This window comes from Poecilia reticulata, linkage group LG2, assembly GCF_000633615.1.
Source record: "Poecilia reticulata strain Guanapo linkage group LG2, Guppy_female_1.0+MT, whole genome shotgun sequence".
Taxonomy (NCBI): Eukaryota; Metazoa; Chordata; class Actinopteri; order Cyprinodontiformes; family Poeciliidae; genus Poecilia; species Poecilia reticulata.
Window position 1 is genome coordinate 13272537 of NC_024332.1, and position 20086 is coordinate 13292622.

General features: G+C 37.8%; 2 protein-coding genes across 2 annotated transcripts in view; both read right to left on the reverse strand.

The window, feature by feature from the left end:
- The window catches only part of LOC103478297 (interleukin-1 receptor type 1-like), a 38076-nt gene that overhangs the window by 13927 nt on the left and 4063 nt on the right, over positions 1 to 20086 (reverse strand). The gene's annotated exons all lie outside the window — the stretch shown is intronic.
- Positions 6295 to 18895, reverse strand: LOC103480429 (interleukin-1 receptor-like 1). Its single transcript, XM_017309028.1, has 11 exons — positions 18856 to 18895; positions 17122 to 17368; positions 13079 to 13262; positions 12796 to 12946; positions 12461 to 12526; positions 11201 to 11327; positions 10791 to 10939; positions 9681 to 9818; positions 8502 to 8666; positions 8197 to 8330; positions 6295 to 6846 (listed from the first exon to the last, which is right to left on the reverse strand). Exons 1-11 carry the CDS (start codon positions 18893 to 18895, stop codon positions 6598 to 6600), a joined length of 1650 nt encoding a protein of 549 aa, XP_017164517.1. The 3' UTR covers positions 6295 to 6597.

Consider the following 20086-nt stretch of genomic DNA (forward strand, 5'->3'; position numbering starts at 1 on the left):
TCTATCTATCTATCTATCTATCTATCTATCTATCTATCTATCTATCTATCTATCTATCTATCTATCTATCTATCTATCTATCTATCTATCTATCTGGAGAGGGAGAGCATTTGTTTGAAGTGTATTAGACGATTACAGTGGATCTGATTCATGTCTTTTGTCTGCAGCAGGATGAAAATAAACGTCCATTTCTTAAGAAAGAGGGAGTATGTTAGAGCCTCCTAATGGCCTTTTGACTGAAAATTACACAAAGGAAGTGAGTCGGTTGATTTCAAAGACAAAAGCAAATGGAAAGATGGCAGATGCAGATTGTGGACTATGTGCACTATGAAAATAAGTATCGAGAACGTATACAGTGCAACGTTCTGGGACGTTAAGTCATGTTAACCATCCGTTTGTCATATGAGGTGGTTAAGGGTTAAAACTCGCGCCTGGCAGCTGGTGGTGAATGAAACTAGATCTTATTTCAACCTCTTTCTAAAGCTCAAGCAATGTGAATAAGTATTGTTGTTTTTCCATTTATTCTTTTGTGTATTTTCCCCGTTTTCCTGAGCCTTTTCTGTCAAAGCTGATAAAATGAAGGAGAGCAGAGGAATGCAATCCTTTTTTGAAATGGATATCAAATGGCCTGGTGTCTGTCTCGAGTACTCAAAGATTGGAGCCAAATCCCTGCAACATTTATTTGGAATCCCACAGTATGTGGGTTACCAATATCATGCATGATACATTACTGGTAAAAGCTATTTTTAAAATGCGACTGAGTGCTTTTCATTCAAAGAATCTCCATCAGTGTCTGAGTGAGAGCTAAAGCAAATGCTCTGAGTGAATTGTTGCAAATAAGAACTTATGGCAGCCCTTTCCATTAGTGAGGCTTTATTCCAAAAATAAGGAATGCCGTTAAGGCAAGAGTGTGAGATAACTTTGCTGTTGTAGCTTCTTCTGAGAGTCTCCGAGAACTATGTTGCAGATGTTCAGAACACCTGAACGCTGCGTCCTCGTTGAAACATTTCTTGTTCAAACCTCCATGAGAAAAAAAATCCCTCCTTTGTGGTTGAAGTTGTGTCCTCTCAGTGATTCTGTTTCATTCCAGACAACTGCGTCACGTAATATGGGTATTGTAAAGTGGTTGCAGGTGTGATCCTGTGTGCTCCTTAGTGTTTACCCCTCTGCGTTCTGGTGAACTCAGCGGCGGGCCGTCATCCAGTAAACAAAGCTGTGGCAAGTCACAAAAACAACGAGGATGTAAATACGGTGAGAGGAAGCATGTTGACGCTGAGTGGCAAATCATATGCAGATTCATTATCATGACACATTTTTTTCTTAATCCAGTCTAGACAGGTCAGTGATCTTTAAATCGCTATCAAATCATTACTGGAGATATATCTATTTGTGTGTTTGAGTGTCTAAACAAGTACAGCCAAAGCTAGACTTGTTGATTTATTTCAGAAAGACTCAAGAAGTGAAACCTACCTAGCTGTATTTTATTTTAGCACAGTGTAATTTGTATGAATTGATGATGCTGTTTTAATGCTCTGGACTTCATATTTCAACAAAGAACTTTATTTGTTTAAGTTGGCTTTTTCCGTTTATTGTAAGTCGCTTTAATATTGACTTCATATTTTGTATTAAGTTGAAGTTACTTTGGCTTGATTTGTTTTATATGTTCTTTTTGCTAAGTTTGTCCTTTTTGTTTCTTGATGTTATACCTCCCCCGTGTGGTACGTTTTGGTAAACTCACTCCTTAGTTCATCTGGTTTGTTTGAGATCAGTTCAGTCGAGTTGGACCCAAAACCTCGTTGTTTATCATTTGATTTATTTTACATTAGGGTTTGGGTCTTTGTTATACATTTTTTGCATCATGAAATTGATTCTCCCCCGTCCATTTTTGCATAGCTTTTGTTTTTTGGCCGTCTACAAGACTACAAAGACAAAATTACTTTAAAAATAGTTGCTTCACATCAATCAATCAATCAAATTTTATTTGTATAGCACATTTCAGCAGCAAGGCATTTCAAAGTGCTTTACATAATTAAAATAAAAACAGAAATAAACAGTGAGAAAGAGAAAGAGATAAAAAAAAACATGTTTCCTGCTGTGACTAAGATGAATCAAGTGGTTACTGTCATAAACTTACTACATCTCTGAATAGAAGCAAATGGGACAGTTTTTTTTAAAACAATAATGTCCAACAAATATGAGAAATCAAAAATACTAAGTGTATTTCTGGGTTTTTTTTCAGTCAAAACCAATGCCTCCATTTTCATCAAGAAGAGATTTTTTTAAAATGAATTTTTTCTGGTCTCTCAAAATGCCGGATCCGTGTGGATGCAGAAAAAAAAAGTTGCAAATAAGCCTAACTTAGTGAGCAATAAGTATTTTTACATATATTTCCTCCTTCCTCAGCTAAATGTACTCAAAGTGAAATATTATTATTTTATTTAAATATTAGTTATTAATATATGAGTGCATTACTGCAATAAAATGTGTTAATTTTAACATTTACCACAATTACTCATAATAGCTTCCATCAAAACAAGACAGTGATTTTCTGGAACATCAACATGCAGGCTAGTGGCAAAACCATGAATAAATGGAAAATGTAAAAATAGCACCACTGCATGCTGAGATGTTGATAGTGATGCCAGGAAAACCAGGCTAGCTTTAATGTGTGTTCATTCAGAAGATTGCGAATCTGTGCAGTTAGAAGGCACTCAGTCTAAAGTCAGACGCACTTACATATTCATTGATGGTATTCCATTAAAAATCTCTTCTAGGAACACAGCTTTTTATAGTAGATGGCCCATTTATGAACTATATGTTGGTAACTTCAATAAGGGATTTACAGTATATTCTATTTGACCAATTTCATGGATGTGGGCAGATCTGGTCCTATACCAGAAGTGCAGTAGGGAGAAAAAGTGGCCCAGGAGATGCGTCAGTGATTGACAATAACATAATGGCAAGGCAAAGCAAGCTAAGTAGCTGCTTAGGGGCCCTTGACCTTCATGGGACCCCATTAAAATGCTTGAATTTTAACATTTGTTCACTGAGAATTGTAACAGTTTCAGCAGAGGTACATTTAAAGATTTTAACGTCAATGCCAACTTTATTTGTAGCACATTTCCAACAACTCCTGCTGAACAAAGTGCTTCAAAAGGTATATGCAACTATGAATAAATAAAATACATAACAGTTATAGGATCAAACATTAAAAAGCAGTAAAAAAAAAGCAATAGGAGAAAAAGAGACAGATATTTGGATTGACGTGCTAAAAGCTAGGTCATAAAACTGAATCTTCAAGTTTAATAGCATAGCACTGTCTATGTATTATGCTAGCGGCAACAATTGTTGCCATGCTTACATTCACTCTTCTTACTAAATATGGATGAATGGATTAAATATTCACTTTCAGGATGGCATCTGTGTGACAAACTTGTTCAACCTGCTTCTTCCTGCACTTGCTTTTATTGTTTTTGTCCCTAGGGGGCCACCCTACGTGTGAACCGAGCAGGTTCCAGTGTCACACAGGTGACTGTATACCGCTGCGCTGGATGTGTGACTCTTTATTAAATAATTATAAGATCAAGTCCCAGTTTAACAAATAAGTCTGCCATTACATGCAACTAAATAATAGAGATTATTTTAGTAATTGATCAATTATTATGAGTAGTAGTTGTGAAAAACTGTAAGTTTTCTTCAGTTTGTTAATTAAATACATTTTCTTGGATCAAACCTCCTTGTCTTAGTTTGAGTTCTACCAAACAGCGTTAAGACAAAGCCCTTTTTTCCCTTCCGTATGTATTACTACCCAGATCTACTTAAAACATATTTCTGAAATTCTGTTATTTGCTTTAATTTACTAAGTACTGAAATATTTTCAGTTTTTACATACCTGCGGTTTTTACTTTTTTTTTTCTGCTTGCCATCCTGACAGAGCTGGAAATGTAAAATCAGAGGGAGCGGTTTTGGGACAGAGTGTTACCTGTAGGAAGTTGTTATCTGACTGAGAGGACGATGCAGATGCGGCTCTGTGGAGTCAGCCGCGTCTTCCTCACGTTTCAGAGTTGGGTTCGTTCTCTGCCTTCTCCCTCCTCCACACAAACGGTTCCCAAACACTCGAGAAACAAAAATGTATAGATTCCACGTCTTGTGTCTCTCTAACACAAGTTCATTCTTATAGTCTACTAGAGCTCTGGTCAAATTGTCCAAAATCAAACTTCCAGACCTTTACTTGAATGTCATAGAGTAGAAGTGAGTGTTTAGAATGATTTTAAAGTTCTCCAACCTTTCACCAGATCTGAGGTAAAGTATTCCAGACCAGATCCTTTTATGATTATGGGCATGCAAATCTGAATATCATCTGCAAAACAATGAACTGGGACACACAAACTTCCATAAATAGAGCTCATAAGCAGCATATACAATAAAAACAAGGCAGGTTCCAGAACAGAGCTTTGAGGAACTCCACATTAGACGAGCTGCATCAGCCACAAGCTTCAATGAATTTGAGATTTAATTGACGAACCAACACAAAGTGGTGCATAACGGTAAAAGGATACATGTCAGATATGAAACACACAATCATGTTCAGAGTTTTTTTTTATTCATACAAGTTTTTTATTTTCCAACCCCGTAGATTGCAGTAATATTGTGCTTATCAAATTTCTCAGCCTCTCGGTAAAGTGCTGAGGTGACAAACCGTGTGAGACAAGTTCTCACACGGTCTGCACAACATGAAACTGATTCAGAGATTGGTTGGTTTGCCAGCAGTCACAGCAGCAGATATGGGCTGTGGGGATAGAAGAGATTATTCTGAATTTTGGAAACTGCTGTGGTTTGTGATCATTATATTCATAGTAAAATGTGACCGAACAGCTGATTAATATCTTCTTTGAATCCTCAGCACTTAACAGCAGAAATAAATTGATCCTAAAAAAGGTTTGCTTTTTATTTAACACCACAAATCATTGATTGCCATTTGGGACTACTTTTATTTAGTGATTCTATTACATAGAATATTACATAATTAAATTTGCAGACTTGGGGATATGATATTCATACCTGTTGAACTTTTTGCTTCGATTCCAGAATAAAGTCTTTGGTTGTGTCTCTGTACAAATAGGAAAATTAAATTCTTCTCGTTGCATTTCACACTTTCAAACCTTGCCAAAGATTCCTAGGTCTGGACTTTGACTGGGCCGCTTCAACACCTGGGCTTGTTTTTAGCTAAACCTTTGTGTGTTTAGGGTTGAGTAGGCACCACTAAGACATAACTTTAAGATAAACCCAATGTTTGTGGTTGTATAGTACGAAAATGATGAAAGATTCAAGGAGTTTGAACACATTTCTGAGTCACTGTACAGTGCAGCCTTGACTTTTCTCTCTAGGCGGTTTCACAATAAATCAATCAGACATTGCAACACACGACCAAAACACTTCATATTGGCCACATTGGGCGGCATTTCATAAGAGGTAAAGCCTGTTCTGACTCACTGGGTGGATGAGTGGGTCAGTGACTCATGTGACCACAATACAAATTCGTTAATACAAATGTCCCAAAAATGACCGAATCCCAACTGGTGATCAAATGGAAGAAAGTTTCTGAGTAAAAAGTGAAACTTCTTCAGAAAACAGAAAGAAGAATCCAGTTGTCCTGAATGATTGAGAATCTACGTCAACACTGTGTCACAGTAAGGAATACGTTTGAAGAAATATAAAGTTAAGTGGAAATTTGTGTATTTTTAGGACCTAAATGACAATAATTTATATAAGTAACAGAAATAACAAAATCAGGCAAAAGAAAGATTTCCAAATCTGTTTATTTCAATAAAAAACTGATAAAACTTTAACAAAAACTTCAGGTGTGTGTATGTGTCTGTTGATTTTTTTGGTTAAAACATGTTTCTGGTAGAAAATCCAGAAATTTTACAAGTAGGAGCAGAAATACCTCATAATAAAATTACTCAAAGTAGAAAGTACAGCGTAATAAATATATTCCTAAACGTAAATTTTTTCCAAAAAGTTACTCAAGTAAATGTATTTGAGTAAATGTAACTAGTTACTAACCAACTCTGTCTGTGAGACATTGAAGCTTTAATCTGTCATACAAGACGTCTGACAGATTGCAATATACACTCTGTAACTGTCATGATCCGTGTTTCTATGTGTTTATTTTTGAGTTTCTGTGTGATCCTGTTCCYTGTTAGTCCTGTCTCTGCGTCTTTCCCCGTTGATTGTCTCCCAGGTGTGTCTCGTTCCCGTGATTDCMCCGTGTGTATTTAGTCTCCCCTGTTGTCTGTGTTCTTCGTCGGGTCCTTGTCAATTGATGTCACCTGTCTCCGTGCTGCCAGTTTTCCTCGTGCTGTTTCCCCGCTGTTCCTTGTTGTAGTTCTTTGTCATTAAATTCATCGTTTTTCATCATAACCTGGGTCTCAGCGTCATCTCCTCACCGCTATCAACCACCGCTCATGACAGTAACATTTGAAGAGTTAAAGTAGAACTAAAATTAAATAAAGTCCTTCATCTTTATTCATTGTAGAGAATCCGTCCGTCATTTCAGTTTAATTTTTCATGTTCACATTTCAAAGCTCAGCGGTTTTAGATGATGGCAGATGAATCTCGTTTTCTGGCGGGTCGGACTGGCATCAGGTATCGCACTCTCTTCCAGAAGCGCGAGCTGCACTTGGAGGCTGTCCGTGAGCCCTTCGGCCACCTGATGGGGGCGCTCTGACGGATCAGGTGCTGCAGGCCTGGAGGAAGGTGCGCGTATCCTTGTGGCCCCATCTCTCCGAGCTGGATCAGAATCACACTTATCTCTCTCTGCACCAGCGCGTGGTGAAGCCCAACCTGGAGAATATTTAGACCACATTCAGTACACCGGTTTAGAAAAACACAAATATTTTATTATTTACGACGTGCTTGAGCCACGACCAGCCAGCGGTTCATAGAAGGAAAAAGAGACCGTGGCCGTTGTAGACTACTTCACCTCAGAGGCAGTTGTTGCTATGGTACACTATTTATCACGCTTTATATTTTTTTCTTTGGTGCATTACTCACAACCCTCCCGACCCCACTAAGGGACAAGGGTGTAAAGAAAATGGATGGATGGCATTACTCACATCGGTTTTGACATTTGCACAACAGTGTATTTTTAAAGCGGTACAAATTACAAAATTTGAGTGATATCCTGCAAAAGCTTGTTATTCACAGTTCAGTCCGCAAGTTCAATAGTCCATGTCAATGACAGCGTCAGCGAAATGAAAAGTCCCGACACCATGACTATGAATCAGAGGGTCAAATGGCCTAAGCTGGACTTCATTATGACATTTCTCTCTGGAAAGGTTTTCTAGTGTGAAAAAAAGCTTAAAGTACTACTTGAAAATACTCAGCAAAAGTAGGAGACGCTGTTTGAAATATAGAGCTACACGTCGCTGTGTTTAGTGAATATGATGCTTCACTCCTGGGCAACATCGACGGGTGAGTGCTGTGTTTTGTTGTCCATTATGTACCAGTTGATTGGAAGAATTCAGACAATTGGCTGTAAGTTGTTCAATTTGACGGTAATAATTGATATTTGAAATGTTTTGTGAACCAAAGGTGTCACTTTGACCACAAGTGTTGCTGTTTAGGTCTGTGTGTCAACGGTTTCAAAAATGCGGAGTCTGAGTTGCAATCAATAAAAACCGTAAGTGACTGTGGGTGGGTGGCTCATCATTGGCTCCAGCTCCTGTTTCACACAGTACATTAGTAGTGTGAGACCTCGTCTTAACCTCATTTGACCTTAGAGAAACTGTTCAACTTGGGAAACACTTTTAGGAAAATAACATGCAAAGAATTAGCTTGACTGATTTTGACATCCCGTTTACAGGTCTTGTAGGAAACAACTCATTCAGCTTTGATAGATATAGTTGATTTTGACGGACATTATGTAAGGAAATGATGTTCAAAAGCAGCAGAGAAATGTATGGAAACAATTGATTTAGGATGGAGCTTCTAAGAATGAAATTACAAATGTTGAATTTTCTAATCAGAGAAATACATCAAAGCACCTGGAAAAACTGTAATATGAAAATATTGAGTTGCAATGTGATCTGCTGCCTTGGCATTAGCATTGTAAACATGTATATTTAAGTTGAAACAAGAAGAATATGAACTGGATTAATCCCACTCCATGCCCTTTGACCCCCAGACTCTTACCTGCCAGTCAAACCCAATGACTGAGGTTTGGTCTGAGGTGGGATTTTCCATCATCTCAGGTCCTGATCCTGGTGTCAGGATGACCATCAGCCTCCTGCTTTGCTTAATGCAGCTCTCCACCAGCTCCACACGATCTGATGGATCAGAACAATACTTATTAGTTCAAGTGCATTTCATCCACTGATGCGCAATAATCCTAACTCTTGATTCTCTGTATTCACACCCCTTGAACTTGTTTGATGTCTTTCTGCTGCAGACAGATGCTCTATAAGTGGACCTGAGGACAAACAGGCTAAATTACTGACCTTCCCCCGGTATGTCGTCTCTTCCCTGGATGAAGAGTCGATATCCACACTTTTCTTCCAGAACCGAGGGCAGAGTCTTTGTGACAAAGTTGCACAGTTTGTCTTCGGTCTCCTTGTCTAAGCTCTGTGTCTGATAAACCACGTAGGCATCGTACATCTTCATATCTGGGTCACACAAACAACAAGATCTTTAAGATTCCCATTCAGCAGGGAGTGACTTGTTCTGCTAACTTAAATCACAGTTGCCTTAACCTGCTTCCTGAACTGTTTACCTCTCCTTTAAGACAACACACAGTAAACCCAGCTCTTCAGCCTCTTACACTCTAAGCTCAAAGTTTGCCTTTTTTTGTTTTGTTGAAACTGCACTACTAAACTACATGCAAGGAAAAACAGCTATCATGTCTGATGAGTAACTGATTACAGATCACGATTTGGATGTGGTCCCATTAAACTTCTTGTTTTTTTTCCTCACCGCCATATTATTTTCCTTTTCAGACCACTTGTTGAAGAGCAATGGGGAGATTCTGAGGCAAACCTCTGAATGTTGCCAGACATGGGCTGTGAAACTCCCCAGATGGTTTGAGGTAAATTTGAACTATTTTTAGCTGGTCGTCTTCCTTTAGTTTTCCACTCAGTTTGATAATGTTAATTTTAGACCAAGTGTTTCTTTCTTAGTTGGTATTGATGAAGAAATACCTGGCAGTTCTTGATAGACTTAAAAACGTTCTCGTTTCCTGGGTTGTTCTTGATCATCGTAACCAATTTCATTTAATCTTGGAGTAACATTTTGGGTCATGATGGTTGAAACGTGCAGACAAGTCAAGCAATATAAATTAAGTTAGCATTTTCTGTGATCAATACGCTGCCAAAAATGTCATATTCAAACTTGTGCACTACATTTTTGTTTCTCAAATTCTTTCAAATTGTTGTATCATCACTCCAGCCCAAAGAAGAATGGTTCAAATTAACCACGAAAGGCCCAAAATGAATGTGATATTCACATAAAGTTAAAACAGAATTGTATAAAAAGCAGTTATTTAGCATTGTTCAGTTTTGTGACTGGTTAAAATACTGATAAGTGACTTAAATTCAGCTTATTTATTTGGAGCCTTTTGCTTCAATTGATAGAAATCTCCAGGTTTCATCTTTTGAAGAAGGAAAACCTTGACTATTTCGTACCTTCATTGCATCTTCCTGGAGGGAAGTAGGGCCTGAACAACAGAGCGAGGTCAATGGCAAAATATTTCACCAGCACAGCGGCGAACACAGCAGTCACAAACACACACACCCCCGAAACGATGAGGGGAATGATGGACTCTGGAAGACAAATATAAAGATGTTTCAGCAAGATTCATGACAAATCCAACAAAACTCAGCTAAGAACAGAAATTAATTGAGCGGATTAAGCCAAATGTTCCCAGAGAGGTCAGAATACCGATGTCAAGGCCACCCACTGGGATTTAGAAATCAGAAAAAAACTATTGAAACTTATTTGTTTACTTAAGTGCTTTTCTAATAAATGTAAATGGTAGCCAATTGATGCATGAGTGTGATGGGCAAAATGCAAAAGCCTCAATGCAACAGCAAAAGGTTACAGAAGTCATGCTAAACGCAAATGTATGCTAAAACAGAAACTAACTAAATCAGAAATTATGACTTTGCTTGCATGACTTTCGTTAACATTGATTGCATTGTGGCTTTTTGTTGTTGAATTGTGCCTTTTCCTGTTGTGTTGCGGCTTTTGCATTCTGTTGACCCTCCGTGGCCACCGTAGCAGGGTAGTGACGTGACAAGAAAACTAAGAGATTAGTCAGAAGAATGAAAGAGAATAACAAGGAAACTGAGGAAGGAGAATAATTAAGAGAGAAGCTACAGTGAGACTAAAATGATCTGAAATCCAAAGAACAAAACCTGGGAAAAATCTAAAGAAAATAATATACAGAAAACTGAAGACAAAAACAAACTAAAATAGAGAAATGAACTAATATGGTAACATCTTAAACAGAGAAATTGGCAGATTTTGACAAGAACAATGGAACTTAAAAGAAAATCCCGACCCAAATATACCCAGATATGACAGAATGCTGATTATTGATTCTACATTAATTACTTTTATCTTTGATTTAGTTATATATATATATATATATATATATATTTCTTTTTTTTTTTTGCAACATTAGCATAGTATCTCTTGTGACATAAAGGATTATAAGCTCCTGTAAGTCATATCTTAGACCAGAAGTTGAAAAGTTTAGAGGAACATCAGAAGGAAGATATGGTGACACTAACCTCTTTGCTTCAGAATTAAAGTTACAGAGTTTCCTGTATAAAATCCTGAGCCGTTACACTTAAACTCCTTCTGGAAATCTTTTGCAGAAACCCTTTGGATGGTCAGGATTGTTGTGGAGAAGGTTCTCTTTGAAGGATCCTCAACGTCTCTAAGAAATAAAATAATGTTTCATTAAAAGTTGTACAAACATCAGTGGTGTATAAATACTTACTGAGTATTGACTTAATTACTAGGACATCAATTTAAATGTCAGTTTCCTTAATGGATATTTAATTAACTTTCCTTCATTTTTCTAATACATTATTATAAAATACTCTAACGGTACACTGGCTCCCCTCAGGAAAAGATTAAAATTCAGAATTTTCATCTAAATTAGCCACAGAATAGTTGACATAATGTTCAGACTTACAATGTGGTGGTCTCGTTGTATCCGTCCATCTGCTTCGCTGGGTTTCCATTAATCCACCATGTGGCCTCACAGTCCCGTTTTGCATTAATCCCACAGTAAACAGTGCAGTTCAGCTTCACGCTGGAGCCTGTTGAACACATGATGGTTTGTTACATTAACATATAGTTTCCATTCACGGTGTGTGTGTGTGTGTGTGTGTGTGTGTGTGTGTGTGTGTGTGTATGGGTGTGTGTGTGTGTGTGTGTGTGTGTGTGGGGGGGTGTGCGTGTGTGTGTGTGTGTGTGAGCACTGTTGCTATGCAGAAAGAAGGTCCCAGCCCAAAGTTTTTGAATGTTCTCCCTGTGCATGCATGGGTTCTCTCTGGGTACTCCGGTTTCCTCCCACACTCCAAAAAGGTTAAATGGTCTCTAAATTCTCTCTAGGTGTGAGTGTGTGTGTGCATGATTGTGTGTCCTGTGTGTCTCTGTGTTGCCCTGCGACAGAACAGACTGGCGACCTGTCCAGGTTTACCCTGCCTCTCGCCTGAAATGTTAGCTGGAGAGGCACCAGCAACCCTCCTGACCCCACTAAGGGACAGAAAATGGATGGATGTGTGTGTGTGTTTTATAACAGTGTTTTATTTCTACTGAAACCTTAATCAGTAAAAACGTTTGAGTTTGACTTTATTAAACATGGTGTAATAAAATAATAAACAAACTTATATACAAACAAAATAAGTTTAAAACAAAAGCAAACAAAGCAAAAGTGTAGAAATAATACAAATATCTCTCTAAAAAATGTGTCCATAACTTCAGATGGTAAAAGGTTAAAGGGAACATATTGTTTTATGAATGCTATTTAATTCAATAAAATATTCACCTTAAGCAACAGCTATACTAAAACTAAAGTTGTGTGGAAAAAACAATATCAGACGCCATTAAATGTTGCATGTTTGGTGCCAACAAAATTGTGTTCATTTTTATTATTTTGTAATTTATGCTAATCGGTGCTACTAGATGGATAATGACTATTTAAACATGGCGGCACAAAATAAACTTCTGTTAGCAACACAAGAAATGAGAAAATCCATCCTAAGTATTTTTTTAATCAGTGAATTTTCACAACTTGCCTGTGATTATAGGAGGGGAAATAACATTACAGCATAATTATGCCCCGTTACGGTTTAAAGCAAAGCATCAGACCAGAACTCACTAGCAGTCGGGACTCGAACTTTAAGGGAGGGATTTATAGCCTTTCTAATGTTTTAAGCTGATTTCTTACCTTTATCAGCCAACTGCTCCTTGCTGGTTGGAGAGACAATTTCTACATCTGGAAAGATGGCTGTTTCTACAAGTGAGCAGAGTTGAAATGTTTTCACTGTGTTGTGCTTTGTTAGGCACTGCAGAGTGCTGCATTAAGAACAAAAACTATACATATAAACTGAAATCAACTAAAGTGAGAATCTAATACAAGTTTGATGAAACAAATGTGACAAAGAAGCAAAAACAGAATAAATCAGTGGAGGCAGCAAATACTTTTTCACTTCACTTTATGTTTATTAGGGCAAAACACATTCCTGTCTTCATCTGAACACCCAACAGTCTAAAAGGACTCACCTAAAGCAAAAAGTCTCCTGGAACCAGAAGAGTTGTACAGCTTGTGGTTGTGAGTCCAGGTACATATGCAGGTGTAGATGTCCTCATCGTCTTTTGTTGCATCATTTACCCACAGGCTTTCTCTGTGTTGATCAGGAATGAGTTTCTTGCCCTGCAATAAAAACAAGACAGATGTTAGAAACAATGAAAAAAAAAGTAAAATATAATCTTCTGTTAACATTTTAGAAACTGACCAGTTTTGCGATGTGTTTTCACAAAATAAAGTAATCAGAGATTCCCTTACCTTGAGCCACGTGAAATTCCCGTTAAATGTTTTACATGTGTCTTTAACAGGCTGCGGACAAGGAATGTTTTTGTTCTGGTCAGAGTTTTTGATAGATCCATAGGTCAGATTCTCATGACTTGTTTCACTGAAGACCTCGATCTCCAGATGATAGTAGAAACATTCACCTGATGGCTCAATGTGCCTGTGGAGAAAGAAACATTCACAGATAAGCTGAAACATCAAAGAAGAAAAATGATCTTGTAGCCTAGAAATACAACAGAGTTAAAATACAAAGCTACATTAATAAATTTTCTAAAGGTCATAAATGCCCTCAGATCTGTGCTGTGACTAAAAACAGTTAATTTAAGAGTAAAAGTGCAACACACTACCTATCCACGGGCCAATAAGTGGTACCAAGGTATATTAATCAGTTTTAAAAGCTAACCAATGACATTTCTCATCATATAAAATTAAATCTGAGAGATAATGTCTCAGTGACCTGACTTTTCTCTGGATTTTTGCTGACTTCCCGGATGACTGGAGGCCGCTGCTCCTTTCTTTCATTTATAAGAACACCAAATTTGGTTGTTTGAAACTATCTCTGGTTGCTTAACACACAGACTAAAATAAGAGGAGCGCCGCCCGTCACTTCACTGTGTTCTTAAGCATCAGCTGGTAAACCAGGGGCAGTGTGTCTACTAAGCCAATGACTTGCAGACTAGCTACAGGAGCAGACTGTCTTATTAACCTCACCAACTACTATCAGCTTGTGGACTAACAGCGTTATGCTATTAAACAGCATGACAGCAAAATGGTCACAAATTTAGCTTTTTGGTCTGCCAACACAATGTTGCTATCACTAATAACACAATCTCTGGAAATTCCCCTTATATGTGGGAAGTTTCTGCACTAAAACCATCACTTCCTGCCTTGATGTGGAGATGGGAAAACTCACTTTTTTCAGCAGAGAGACTCAGTGCAATGTCTCTCTGCTTTTGTTGTTGTGGTTGCTGAAGCATTATCTGTGTGTATGATAAACTGAGCAATTTTAAAGTTTCCAATAATAAGTGAGTAATTTCTGGTGTTTGTTGAACACCTATGGATGCTATTTTGACTTTGTCTGCTGGCACAGCTAACCACAAAACACTGTAGGTGCCCACTGTTTTTAGTTCTTCCTGATTTACTTTAAGCTCTCCTGATTAATAGTCTGCCTCCACAGGTTACAGTAAATCCATTGTGCTCAAAAGGCCTTGAAGGTCAGCAAGGATGAAAAAAATGTTTTTGAAAGTAACTAGTAGTAAGAAATGAGCAACAGGTTGATTGAAGTAAGAGTGATGTACTGTGAAATCTTTGTAAGGTGTACTTTAAAAATTTTATCAATGAAGGACTTGTAAGATGTGAAAATAGAAAGATAATTATCTATGTTCTTGACTTGTTGCTTGAGAATTTTAGAGAGAATCTGAAAATCTGCAAATGACGGTTCATTAGAAGACCTCAGAAGAACATTGACATGCTGAAAAGGTTGTTGTTATCACCAGGGAGAGAATGAAAACATGCAGGATGCCGGCCCTCCAGAACCCACTTTGGGCACCACTGCTAAGCACATGCCATGAGATTTATACTATGCTGCATGTGTTTTGGTGACAAACATGGCGGAATAAAGTTTACCAGATCCAGACTGTAACATCAGAAATGCAGACAGCATATCACAACAGTAACAGGACTTTTGGGCCTGTCATGCCCCAAAAGTCCTGGGGCATGACAGCAAAGCAACTGGGAAGAACAAGAACTGTTATGGCTGCTTGAGCCTGCAGAAGTGGCTGGCAACAGTGGATCAGTTGACTTCTCACAGCTGGGAGATATTCATGTCCAGGCAGATGGTCACGATACGAATAATGACGCATCATTTGATGAAGCAAAGAAAAACTAAAAAAAAAAGTTGCAGTTTGCCTGTAGTTTTAGCAATGGCAGAGGAGGAACTGAACAACCCTGTTCAGTCAAGAGTTGGTCACACCTCCAAATACTGAATTAGCATTAGCAGCTGCGTCGTTTGAACTGCCACGTCTCTCTTTGCAGATGAGGACGGTTGTTTACAGGGCAGGCAACTTCCGGTGAGCTTTGTAGATTCGTATTGGTGCATTACCCATGTCATGGCCAAATGTTGGTGTTTGGGTGAAATTTAAACTTCAACAGTGTCCATCCCTCCAGGATGCAATCGTTTCTTAATAGCTGAGACCCTCTGTACGAAGCGAAAACGGTAACTTAGAGACGGTTCCGTTCACTGATGCGTCTTCTGGAAATCAGATGGGGGTAGTCAAGGTGGGTACTTCATTGTTTTAATGGACGACAATGGTTGGCTTTCTTTCATTTAATGGCAGTCAAAGGGAATTAAAATTATTGTCAGAAGCACACCTGCAGGTAAAAAACTAGCTTTGTCTGTTGCCTGAACTTAATAGTACTGTACATCTTCCACACAATTGGTGTCGCTGATAACTTCTCCCTTGTTGATGCACTTAAGTCAATTAAATGTGTTGCAGAGAAAAGGCTTTGCTTGGTAACCAGTTCAATTAAAGTGGTGCAACTAAGAAAGTTCAGTGTTACGTGTTGTGGTCTCAAATAGAAAACCAACAAAGACGGATGCATCCTCAACCTTAAGGCTCTTGATAAAAGGCGTCTTCAGTTTGCCAGTCGCACATGTAAGGGGTTTCATACTCTTCATTATGTTGGTGATGAACATGGCAGAATAAAGTTTACCAGATCCAACAGATTAGTTATTTTTACTGACTAACAGGAAGCACAACAATTGTTGTTTAGCTCATCATTTCTTGGTTCTTTAAATAAATGTAATCTTGCCTCCAATTACACACTGTTGCTGTGCAGGTGTGCAGAAAAACATGCACTCAGAAAGAATATGGAAACTATTTTTTGTACATATACTGTATACAGTTTTAGAACCTGTGGATTTTGTTAGTCACAGTTATTCTGTGCTCAGTTCACTCCTTTGTTTCGATATTCATAGTGTTTGTGATTGTTGAGTCATCCCTGTATTTCTCTGTTGTCATTATGTTCAGATGTTTCCTCTGCATTTAGTATTTTACATAATGTGTTGTTTTGTCTGTCTTTTTCCTATGTTGGCCCTGCAGGCTTTACTTGTCAGTCTACATCAGGTGCCCCAGATTATATTCCTAAACCATTACTACAAATCAGTTAATTAGACTTGCCTGATCATTTACCTAGTAATCCCCCTCCTATGTATTATTAGTATATGTATAATACTTTTGCCTTGTAGTCAAATCCATTCTTTCACATTTTTCTTTCTGTGCATCACCGTGTTGCTCTCCCTTTGTTTTTCCACTTGTAAGTAGGTTTAAAAATCCTCTCCTAATGATTCTGCCAAGCGTTTGCCTTTAAGGTACAGGCATTAGTGAATGAGACAGATTCAACTATCGGTATTATTCATAATTCCTGTGGGTTTTTGACTGTGAAGCAAAGAGGAAAAAAAGGAGAGAAAAAAAACTCATAGCATATAATTACATGATGTTAATAAGACAGTTAAAAGTGGCCGTAATTATAAATGTAATCTAAATGGAGCGATATATACTAAAATATTAGGTTTTTTTTTTCTATTGATGAAACTATTAAAATAGATAAATAAAAGAAGCTGTTTTGGGAAGTAAGCTGCTATAAAGGATGCTTTAAGTGAAAGGACAACAGGAGGACAAACCCCAGGTAGGCACCATATTTGTGTCATTTGTGAATGATGTCAAGACTTATATATTTTCAGAACCTTTATTTCAGACAAATTATGATCAATAAATAAAACCTAGTACAAGTTAGGGCTGTGAATTCGGTTCAGAATGTTTTGGCGATGAACTATGAAAGGGAGTCAGTTCATTTTAATCTGGCTGAACGGAGGTACTTCAAACACATGACCAGGCCTAAAGTTTAACATAATCTATTAATTTCCTCATATTTAAATCCATGTAGCGTTAATATTTCAATGTAGCACCACACATGACAAAGCAGCAGCTCCAGATCTGAACATAAACAAATATTCTTACCTGRCWGWATAGYAACCAGCATCATCAGCGCTGATGTTTAATAAAAACAGCGCTCCTCCATGGTAATGTATCCTGTGTGTCTCGTCTGTGGTGATATTCATGACCTCTGTGCCGTTTTTGTACCACGTAATGTTTTCATCAGGCAGGTTGGGGTCATCCATGTCGAAGGGCACATAATAAAAAGCTTCACCTTCAATAACTTTATATTTTTCCTTGTCCAGGTGAAAGCAGGAAGAATTTGATGCTTCTGAACATGAGGGGAAAGAAGAATGCATAAAAACAAGAATGGTCAATATTTAATGGAAATGCACTACAACATTTAATTTTACCTTCTTTTGGCTACCCCTTTGCAAAGCTCTTTGTGGAACTGATCTTTTAAAATGTGCTTTATAGAGGCACTTTCACTCTCTTTCTTGCTTAATTAAGGATTTAGGGGATTCAGATTCAGATTTATTTGTGTCATAAAAGGGCAATTAATGTTACAGCAAATATAAAAGCTAAAAAACAAAGTATGAAAGTAAAAATAAAACAATAACATACAAAAAAACATCAAATATAAATCAATAAATAACAGGAAGAGTACAGCAGCATATTTCATTGTTGATCAACAGTTGCTATGAACACTAACAATCAGGTGTGAGTCCCTCTAATTTCTCATTCTACCTTAAATGAGAAATTTAAATTTCTAAATGAGAAATTTGTGCAGAAACAAAAGAGTTTGTACCTGTTCTGTTACTTTTTATACTAGGATAGCGGTTATCAACGTGGGCGGTACCGCCCCCCAGGGGGCGTTCAGAAGACGGCAGGGGGCACTGACGGAATTTTTTACAAAAGGGGGGCGCTGGGATGCGTTTGGGGGGCGTTTGGTCGAAGGTAAACTTTACACCTTAAATACACAACAATACCAGTTTAAACTTTGAGCAACTTGCTAAAACTGTGTTGTGTAACATTAAACCATGCTTGGCTGCAACTGTATAGATGGCAGCTATTCTTCTATTCAGTGTTTGTTAGCTTCTTGGTGCAGCTCCGTTCCTGCTACTGGTAGCTTCACCGCATCAGTTCAACATTACACCGGTTGATGACGTTGCCGAGATTCACTTTGTCTGGTATTTTTCTACATATGTTTTGGCAGTTCTGTGATCATGTTAAGCAGCAACTTATATTAAAAGTGTTTTATTTCCATTTGAAGGCTGCCCGCTTCCATGAAGGACAACAGAAAATCGCTCTTATAAACATGTAATTACTAAAATCACGATACCCTCACTTTGTATCCCTCTGAAAAATGAACCAATTTAAATAAAGAAATCCCTCCATGGGTGCCCCCCAGGGGGCGTTCAGAAGACGGGCACATAATAAAGGGCACATAATAAAAAGCTGATACCTCGCTTTCTAGCGAGGTATCAGCTTTTTATTATGTGCCCTTCGACATGGATGACCCCAACCTGCCTGATGAAAACATTACGTGGTACAAAAACGGCACAGAGGTCATGAATATCACCACAGACGAGACACACAGGATACATTACCATGGAGGAGCGCTGTTTTTATTAAACATCAGCGCTGATGATGCTGGTTRCTATWCWGYCAGGTAAGAATATTTGTTTATGTTCAGATCTGGAGCTGCTGCTTTGTCATGTGTGGTGCTACATTGAAATATTAACGCTACATGGATTTAAATATGAGGAAATTAATAGATTATGTTAAACTTTAGGCCTGGTCATGTGTTTGAAGTACCTCCGTTCAGCCAGATTAAAATGAACTGACTCCCTTTCATAGTTCATCGCCAAAACATTCTGAACCGAATTCACAGCCCTAACTTGTACTAGGTTTTATTTATTGATCATAATTTGTCTGAAATAAAGTTTCTGAAAATATATAAGTCTTGACATCATTCACAAATTACACAAATATGGTGCCTACCTGGGGTTTGTCCTCCTGTTGTCCTTTCACTTAAAGCATAGAAAGCGAGGTATCACTTTCAAGCGATACCTTGCTAGAAAGTATCACTACCATTAACAGCACACTGTAAGCACGCTTACAGCACCGTTAACACTGGTGCTGTAAGTGGTCCAATATGAAACGGGTGTGATAGAACAGCACAGCACTTTTAAATTTCAATAATCAGAATACCGAAATTGTTTCTGTTGTTTCAAAAGGTTTATGTCAGTCTGCCTTTTCCCCATCGATACGCTTCCCCACCGCCCTGCACCTTAAGGGGTAAAAAAAAAGACGCGCACATTGTGCAAAACTCTGAAACAGGAGAAGTGGGACATAAAACGGAGCGATGAACTAGATGTGAATTATGGCATAAAAACAGAGAATCTGACGCTGAACAGTGAAAAATCACATGATGTGAAACACATGATGATTAGGCGGCGCAGCAGGTGATGAGTGAAGCGTCAGTAAATGATCAAATAAATGTAGCAACAGGAAACTAAAGTGGACATAGCAATAAACCAACAGAGGATAATACTAATCAAAGGAAACTAAATGGAAATGAATGAAGAACAAAATGCAAGAAGAAACTAAGAAGCTAAAGTAAATACAGAGGAATAAACTGGTATGGCAAGACCTTTCGAGCAATAATTAATACAGAGGACTGTATGGCAAGAATAAACAGACACTATTTCCAGATAAAAGGTAAAATAATATTGTTGAAATGTCATGGATTTGTTGAGACCATATCTAGTACTGATAATAAATATATCTTACAGACCATAACAGTAAAGAACTGATCACTTATTTTATGTTTTTAATTAGATTTGATAYATTTATTTCTTCAATATTATTTTTCATGTCAGTGTTAATGTCATCAGGCTGATGACTCCATGACATTTTCAATTTGACTCATTAGGATTTGATTAAGAACCAGATTTGTTCTTTGTAATTTCTGTCCAGTAAAACTATAATCTATAATCAATAGACAGGTCTATATAAAGATATAATCCATGTTTCTGTCTCATAT